A 9,373-nucleotide genomic window follows, 5' to 3' on the forward strand; every position below is an offset into this window, starting at 1 on the left:
GCCTCCTGAGTAGCTGGGATTACAGGCACGTGCCACCATGCCCAGCTAATTTTTTGTATTTTTAGTAGAGACGGGGTTTCACCATGTTGACCAGGATAGTCTTGATCTCTTGACCTCGTGATCTACCCGCCTCGGCCTCCCAAAGTGCTGGGATTACAGGCGTGAGCCACCGCGCCCGGCCCAATTCTGTTTTTATGAAGTTTCTTTAAAAAGCCAAACTATAGATATAGCAGATGAGTGATTTCCTGGGGCTGGAAAGTGTTCTTTCGCAAAAGGGCACAAGGAAATTTTTTGGAGTGATGAAAATACATCAAAACTGGGTTATGATTATACAATCGTGTAAATTTTTTTTAAATTACCAAACTGTATGTTTTAATTGGATGACTTTTGTGATTTGTAAGTTAGAACTGAGTGAAGCTGTTAAAAATAATCTTAAAGGGAGAGAAAAAGACGTTAAAGTTAGTGCTTAAGTAATTTATATACAAGGTCATGTAGCAGCACAGTGAAGAGCTGGTGTTAGCACTCTTCCTAAAGCTCTGCAGTTTGTGTTTCCCACTGTAACCATAATGTGTCCCTGAGCAGGTTACCTGCTCAAGGGCCTGTGCTACATGCTGGATCAAAATTCCTCTTAATCATCAATGCTAAAACCTTTTTTTTACCTTTAATCTTTCTTAGAGATTCCTTATTAGCAAGTTTGCTGGATGGAGTAAGAGCCTCTGGTAATAGAGATGTTTGTGTAAAAATGACACCAACCCATAAAGGTCAGCGATGGGGGTTACTAAGCATGCCTGTTGATGAGGAAGTAGAGAGCCTTCACCTCAGGTTCTTAGCTACGCCTCCAAGTAAGCATTGATTTAAATGTGATTACATTTCCACCCATCTACTTAATAATTAAAGAATTCGAAATTCGTATCTTCACATCTCTTAATGTCTTTACAGATGGCAACTTTGCAGATGCTGTATTCAGGTTCAATGCTAATATTTCATACAGTGGAGTCCTGCATGCAGTAACACAAGATGTAAGATAAGTTTTATGGTTGTTCATTGTTACTAACTTTTGGTATGGAAACTTTTTTGAAATACTCTTTTTTCATCTAGGGTCTCTTCTCAGAAAACAAAGAAAAACTGATCAATAATGCCATAACAGCATTATTGTCCCAAGAAGGGGATGTTGTTGCTTCAAATGCCGAACTTGAGAGTCAGTTCCAGGCCGTGAGGAGGCTTGTGGCATCCAAAGCTGGTTTCTTAGCTTTCACTCAGCTTCCAAAGTAAGTCGTCTTCTGAAACTTTAACTTCTCTTAAAGAGTTTGAACTACTCAAAATGGCAAATAATGAACGATTTACCTCCTTTTCCTTGACTAAACCCTGATACCTTTTTTTATAGGGTGATATTGTACTTTATTCATGAGAAATGAAAAAGGAAGGTTGAGGGGAGCAGAAGTGGAATATTGGTTTCATACTCACCAGTAATATTGCTGACTCTTGGTGAATTTGAATAGGAAATTACATTCCTTTTAGTTTTAGTTAATCTTAAAAAATATTTTTCCTCTCAAGGAAAAAACTGTTGTGAAGATTGATGAATTTCAGAGGTGGAATTTAAAATACATCATTGTTCCAGTAATGCAATGGAAAGTTAAGATGACCTATTTCAATAATATAACAATTTAAAATGTTCTGATATTGCTGTATATGCTTATTTTTTTGTTCCATTAGGTTTCGTGAGCGTCTAGGGGTGAAGGTAGTAAAAGCACTCAAGAGGAGCAACAACGGAGTAATCCATGCGGCAGTTGATATGCTTTGTGCCCTTATGTGTGTAAGTAGTTTTCTTAAAGACACTGGTTTTTCTTAAGTTGACTGGTGGTTTTGATTTCCACAATCCCAGATTTTCATTGTACCAATAAGTCCCTGTTTCTGTGTCTCTTAAATTGTTCTCATAGCCTTTTAGTTACTCAAACCTTTGTTTAGCACGTCCTATATACCAGGCAATGTGCTATGTGCTAGAAATTCAAAGATCTTAAGACAAAAGTTCTTTTCCGTTACATTGTTGACAGTCTGGTAAGGTAGGCATATCTATACAGGGTAAGGTAGTAGGGGCCATCTTGAAAAGCAGCCCTTTATTTTTGTTTGGTGATGAGGGGAAGATAAAAGATTCTTACTCTGTCTTTCTGGAAGATGTTAAATTTGATCTGATTTTTGAAGGACTGGCAGGAATTTTCCAACTCTGGAAAGGCAGCTACCCTGGGTGTGGAATAGCATATACAAAGGCATGTTTGGAAAGTAACAATTAAGTTGAGTTGTAAGATATGTATGGGGTTGTTAATTGGGAGTTACAGCTAGAGATTTATGCAGACAGTAATAAAAATCCTTCTGTATCAGGAGAAGGAGCTAGATTTGTATCCTTTTGTAAGGAGCACCTGAAGGATTTTTTTTTTTTAAGCAAGGTAGCAGTAACGTGATCTGGTTTGAGTTTTTAAAAACTCACACTAGGAGTATGTGGAGAATAGATTAGAAGTAAAATTAGAGGCAGGTAGACCAAATTGTCATAAGAAATGAGTTGCTGAGCTAGGGGCTCGAGAATAGGTACATCTGAAAGCTGTTTGAGCAGTAAATATCTAACTTAGTGGCATCTTGTATGGAGGGAGAAACAATTGTTTAGTATCGTTTTGAAGTTTCTGATTATCTCAGTTTAGTGTATAGTACCTGGGACTTTTCCTTATATAAAGTGTTTAGGCAAACTTAGTGGTATAGAACAAACACAACCTTGCATTCCCAAAAGTGAATTAATTATATTTACTGTTCCAAATAAGTGAGATAAGTAGAACATAATTCACAATGATGTGGAGAGTTGCTTTTTTAGAACAAAAGATGTTCTTATGACCCAGGAAATTCTAAGGTTAAAGAGCTTTGTGTCAGGCACCCCTATCGTTTAGAAAATTGCAAACGCCTTAGGAGCTCTGTGTCAGGAACCAGGGTAAAAGACCAAAATATTGCAACAAAAGATTCTGCTAGTGCCCCTGTCTGCAAGGGTTTTAGGTGCTCTATGTCAGGAGCCAGGGTCAGGGACCAATATATATACATATGTATATTTTAATATGTTGTACATTCCCTCTGCTCAGAAGTCTTTCCCTGCTCATCATTCAGGAAGAGCTCAAAAGTCATCCTTTAAATGAAACTTATCAAATAGACAACTCTACTATGTACCCACAACAATTAAAAATTTTTATAATAAATTAAGCTTCCCTATTCCTGAAGGTGGTAGTGATTTATCCCTCCCTGAAATCAGATTACCCTTCATAAATACAGCTTTTATCTTTGTTAGCAATTTCTTCTTTGGATTATTGCTGTTTCTAAATATGAGATATTTTTCTAAATCTGTCAGCTTCCTGAGGATAATATTCATCTTTAATTTTCATTTTTATCCTTAATGGGCCTTGTCAAGCTATTTAATAAACAATAACAACTAATTTTTTCTGTGTTTCAGGTACTATCCTATGAATTTTGCCTATATTAATTTATTCAATCTTCCAATGAACTATAGAAGTTGCTACTGTTACATCTATTTTATAGAGAAGGAATTAGGGCCAAAGCAATTTGTTCAAGGTCATGTAGCTAGTAAATGTTAGGGGTTGCTTTAAGCCCACATTCTGGCTCCAAAGTTTATACAGTTAACCATAGTAATGTACAGTGTTTGCTAAATTAACAGAAACAGGAAGGAAATTCTGGCACATGTTGAAATATGGATGAACCTTGAGGACATAATGCTAATGAAATAAGCCAGTCACAAAAGGACAAATACTGTATGATTTTATTAATATGAGGTCAAATTCACAGATAGAAAGTAGAATAGTGGTTGCCAGGGACTGGGAGGAAGGCAGAATGGTGAATTATTTAATGATTACAGAGTTTCAGTTTGGGAAAATGAAAAAAGTTCTAGAGATAGGTGGTGGTGATGGTTGCCCAACAATGTGAATGCTTAATGTCACTGAACTGTTATAATTTAAAATGGTTAAAATGGTGAGTTTTGTTATATATAGTTTACCACAAAAAGTAAAAAAATAATGCTATGAAACAGAAACAAACATTGAGCCCGCATTACATATTAGGTGTTGGCTATGTATTTTACATGAATTATCTCATCTAAGCATCATAATCTTATATAAATACTATTACTCCTACTTTACAGCTGAGGACAATGAAACTCAGAGTTACATAAAGTAACTTATCTTGCTTAATGTCTCCCAGGTTTTGTCAGTAGTAAAATTAGGATTGGAACTCTACTCCTAACCATCATGCTGGAATGCTTTATATACTCAATAGTCAAAAGAAAATTCACCTTGAGACAAGCATTTGTTGTTAATTTTAGTACATGATTTTAAATGCTGAGTTTTATTTAAAATTTCAGTTATAAAATTCTGGGTGGGCAAATGTTGTTTGCCTTTTAATAAGATGATGTGTAACTTTTGAGAGAATACCTTGTGTATGTATATGTTGAGTTAATTGTTGGGCAAATTATCTGTGAAGTCTGATCAAAATCATGGTAAATCATCACTTCTGCCTGCTTATCATGGGTTTCCTTTTTGCCTTACACTTCAAAGGCAGTGGTTTTTAATTATTTTAATTTATTAATTTTAATTAATTATTTAATTAAGTATTCATTGTGTAATGAATACTCTTTATAAATGACTTTGTATGATGCTAGAACATGGAACTGCTTATGAATTATCACTGTTTTTTTTTTTTTTTTTTTTAATAGCCCATGCATGATGACTATGATTTAAGGCAAGAACAGCTGAACAAAGCTTCTCTTCTCTCGTCAAAGAAGTTTCTGGAAAACTTACTGGAGAAATTTAATTCCCATGTGGTAAGTTATAATTAAACTTGTCTTCATGGTAAATACCGTACCGTTATTGACAGATATTTTAGAAGTGCCACATGGATGATTTTTTTTTTTAATTACAAAGTTTATGAATTTGTGTTGGTCAGTATGGGTCACAGTTCAGCTTGGTCACTGATGATAAAATATTTTGTCTTAAGACTGTATCCATTCATCTGGGAAGGATACATGGCAAAGCCTTTAGATTTTCATGATGATATCCCAAATTTTTGTTTTCTCTTTCTTTAAAAATGTCATTATGAAATAAACTGCTCTTAAAAAAAATTAAGCCAAATATTTGTTCCTCGGTCCCTGATAACACTTTGGAGACGGTCATTCTATAGCATCTTGAAGGAACATGAGCAGATTGCTTGAATCTTGTAAGTATTGTCAAAGATTGCTTTTTATGCAAATAAACATTAGCCTTAGTTATATATATTTGAGAAGTCTTAGTCATTCTCTTGAAATTTGAGTGAATTTTTTTTGTTCCTTTTGAGGTATGCTGGACAATGGATTCACTGTATGAATAAAGAAGTATTAAAGACTCCAACTTTGAATCTCATTTTGAGAAATTAAAGTCATTGTTTATGTCTGACATTTAGAATAATAGAAAGGAACACTTTACTGTTACAATTTAACTGAAACTCCACATCTCTAAGTCTTAAAGGCAATTTGTTGCTTTGTTTCAGGATCATGGGACTGGTGCCCTAGTTATTAGTTCACTCTTGGACTTCCTTACCTTTGCCCTCTGTGCTCCATATAGTGAGACAACTGAAGGGCAGCAGTTTGATATGCTCTTAGAGATGGTAGCTTCCAATGGAAGAACTCTTTTTAAACTCTTTCAGGTGAGAGCTTGTATTTTTCTTACCAGATAACAGTGAATTTAAGTGAACCAGTTTTAGGTTTTCACTGTTGCTAAGTTAACATATGCATACTTCTATAGCAGAGGTGTCCAATCTTTTGGCTTCCTTGAGCCACACTGGAAGAAGAAGAGTTGCCTTGGGCCACACATAAAATACACTAACAATATCTAATGACTGAAAAAAAAGAATCGCAAAAATGTTTTAAGAAAGTTTATAAATTTGTGTTGGGCTACATTTAAAGCCATCCTGGGTCAGCCTTCAGTAAATACAAGCATCCATGTAGGCTGCAGGTTGGACAAGCTTAATCTGTAATTTTGACAAATATATGCACCTAGTATATTATCATATTGGTACATTTTGAACGCACAGATTTATTGGTGTTTTAAGTACAGCTCTGTTGATGGGTGTTGACTGCAGTTCTGACACTCTGCCCATCTTCTCTATCTTGCTTTTTTATTTTATTTTTTGAGGCGAAGTTCTTGTTCTATTGCCCAGACTGAAGTGTGGTGATGTCATCACAGCTCACTGCAGACTCAATCTCCCAGGCTTAAGTGATCTTCTCACCCACCTTGGTTGCTGAATAGCTGGGACCAGAGACACATGCTACCACAGCTAGCTAATTTCTTTATATTTGTTTTGTAGAGACAGGGTCTCCCTTTGTTGCCCAGGCTGTTCTCATGTTCCTGAGCTTAAGCGATCCTCCTGCCTCAGGCTCCCAAAGTGCTGGAATTACAGACATGAATCACTGTACCTGGCCTCTATTCTAGTAGTGAAAAACTCATTTTTCTGTGGTAGGCCCCAAATTCCCTTTTCTTTACAAATTCCCCCCCCCCCCAAAAAAATGAGCTTTAGCAGGGCTCTTCATAAATACTAGAAGACATTTATTTTATATAGTATTATGGTACATGTTAGGTACATACATGCATATTTATATTTTTGTTAGTATCATTGATATGTATTATTCAAATAATTATAATCAAGTAAATGCTGGCTGCTTTCTACTAATGTAAATTTTTTATGTATCTGTATATCTAAAGCTGTATTGTAAGAATACCTAAAATATTTAACCAAACTGACTTTGAGATGTATCCTTTACTAATTTTATGACTTATACCTTGTGTAAAACTGTATATCCTTCTTAAGAGTAACAGCTAAATATGTTGGAATAAAATTCTTTTTTATCTTTTGATACTCTTTTCCCTTCACTTTAAAGCATCCTTCCATGGCAATAATAAAAGGAGCTGGGTTGGTTATGAAAGCAATAATAGAGGTGAGAGAACAATTTTGAAATTTTAACCTTACTTGAATGTTAATAGGCTGTTTTAATTGACGTTGACAATATTACCTTTCAGTCTTTTTTGGGAAATACACATTTCTCTGGGTAAGAAAAGTAATTTTAAATCTTTATTTAGAAATTAGTTTTAAGGTAGTTACAGAAACAATCCGTAATAATAAAAGTTTTAATTTCCTAGTAAGTGAAGTTGTAGAGTAAATAAATCTCTTATTGCATTATTCATTTTATTTAAAGTAATTAAAAAAGTTAGCATTCTATCTCTTGCTCTTTTTTGGAAGCATATTGTTGACAGTGTTGAAATCTTGAGATACTGAGATTACATAGAAATCTATTGATAGTTCATAGCAAAATGATGCCAAGTAAGAAAGGCAACAAAAAGTTCTTGCTAAAGTGTATTTGTCATTGAGCTCTAGAGATTGGGGCATGATCTTGTTGAAGTTACTACTTTTTTTTCTTTTTCTTTTGTTGTTTTTGAGACAGAGTCTCACTCTGTCACCAGGCTGGAATGCAGTGGCGTGATCTCTGCTCACTGTAGCCTCTGCCTGGTGGGTTTAAGCGATTTCCTGCCTCAGCCTCCCGAGTACCTGGGACTACAGGCATGTGCCACCACACCCAGCTAAGTTTGGTATTTTTAGTAGAAACCCGGTTTCACCATGTTGGCCAGGATGGTCTTGATCTCTTGACCTCGTGATCCACCTGCCTTGGCCTCCCAAAGTACTGAGATTATAGGTATGAGCCACGGTGCCTGGCCGACACTTCTTTAAGATAGTTGCTTTATGCTTCTATATTTTTTAAAAGATAAGATTGTGGCTATGAATGTCTGTTACATACTGTGATGTTTACAGTGACATCAGTCTAAATGGCTTTTGAATTCTTTTGTTGTTATAGAAGCAATTTGAATAAAATTTAAGAATTCTTTTTACCAAAAAATTCGTCTATCGTGCATGAACATAGCACATAATTAAATAATAAACACAGAATTAGTATGCCCTTAAGTAACTGTAAATATATACGTAGGCATTGAACTGGGTGGAACATCAAAGTTTCTTTGCATTTTTAGTGTGTTATATACAATCAAAGGCTAATTTTGTCCCTTTAGCTAATGGGTTCTTTGCTTGATATTAGCTACCAAAGTATTCATCTTTTACAAAGCTTGCAATAGCCAAGCCTCTCCTTTTTGTTGGCAGGTATACACTCAAGGAATGAACCTAGTTTTCATATTAAGTTTAGCAAAGCATAGTTTATAAGGTAAATTTGTCTGGAAACATCTCAACCTTATTCCAAAGGTTTAAAAATTACCTATGCTATTACTCACTTATGTTATTTTTGGGTAACTGGAAGATGCATTTTAAACTTTGATTACATACTGAGTGGTTGTTTAAAGATGTAAAAATAGTTTTTTAAAGTTAGGATAGCTTGTCCTGGATTGCCACTTTAGGGATCATCTTTCCCCTTTTTCCAAAGGAAGGTGATAAAGAAATTGCTACAAAAATGCAGGAGCTTGCTCTAAGTGAAGGTGCCTTACCTCGACACTTGCATACTGCGATGTTTACAATAAGCTCAGATCAAAGGATGCTTACAAATAGGTAGGTTATTTAATTCAGTTTGCTATAAATTAACTTCCAGTTTAGAGAACTGATTCAGATATTACATAAAACTAAATGTGTATTACACAAATGTAACATTTTTTTTGATCCACCTAGTTCTTTTCCTTACAGAAGGGTTTTTTTCCAAAAGATCACTGTCCCTGCCTGTGGATAACTTAAGGGGAAACACTGTTTACTTTTTGTCCCCACCGTCCTTTTATCAGGCTCTGACACCACAGTCATGTGACCAGTATGCAAAAGAGTACTTAGAAGCTTATGGAACTAGAACCACACGCCCAAGCCTTTCCTCCTTATATTCCTGTGACCACCTTGCATGCACATGACCCCATGTGAAAACCTCACATAGTTGATTTTTAAATATCTTTAGTCAGTTAAGTACTCTACTGTAAAAACAAACCACAGAAAACCTTACATATCCAGCCTAAGCTAGACTTAACCTAAATCTCTTATAATTAGATTCCCTTTTTCCTAATAGTCATTCAAATATAAACACATAAATTTATTCATTTATTCCACACTACATGACTTCCAGCCCTTTTAACCCTCTTTGTGGTTTCTAAAACGTGACCCTTTCCTCTATATTAAGCATACCATGTTATGACTCATATTAGTAAAAATGAGTATCATAAATATTTTTATTTTTTTGACTTTAATAGCTGAGTTAAACATTTAGTTTGTTGCAATACTGTACATTATCTTTGTCACCTATGTGCAGTTGTACATCGTGGTATGCTTT

At 35.1% G+C, this 9,373-nt stretch overlaps 1 protein-coding gene across 3 annotated transcripts in view; it reads left to right on the forward strand.

Annotated features, from left to right (window-relative positions):
* The window catches only part of DNAJC13 (DnaJ heat shock protein family (Hsp40) member C13), a 123,502-nt gene that overhangs the window by 40,759 nt on the left and 73,370 nt on the right, over nt 1–9,373 (forward strand). For all 3 annotated transcript variants that reach the window (XR_001818295.2, XM_017505696.2, XM_017505697.2), the window contains exons 10-17: nt 676–842; nt 940–1,019; nt 1,099–1,268; nt 1,714–1,813; nt 4,754–4,861; nt 5,563–5,718; nt 6,950–7,006; nt 8,495–8,616. Coding sequence is in view for 2 of the 3 variants with exons in the window: in XM_017505696.2 (XP_017361185.1) it covers nt 676–842; nt 940–1,019; nt 1,099–1,268; nt 1,714–1,813; nt 4,754–4,861; nt 5,563–5,718; nt 6,950–7,006; nt 8,495–8,616 (960 nt within the window). In the remaining variant the exon portion in view is untranslated. The remainder of the gene's footprint in view (nt 1–675; nt 843–939; nt 1,020–1,098; nt 1,269–1,713; nt 1,814–4,753; nt 4,862–5,562; nt 5,719–6,949; nt 7,007–8,494; nt 8,617–9,373) is intronic.

This window comes from Cebus imitator, unplaced genomic scaffold (genome assembly GCF_001604975.1).
Source record: "Cebus imitator isolate Cc_AM_T3 unplaced genomic scaffold, Cebus_imitator-1.0 Scaffold340, whole genome shotgun sequence".
In the NCBI taxonomy this organism is placed as follows: domain Eukaryota; kingdom Metazoa; phylum Chordata; class Mammalia; order Primates; family Cebidae; genus Cebus; species Cebus imitator.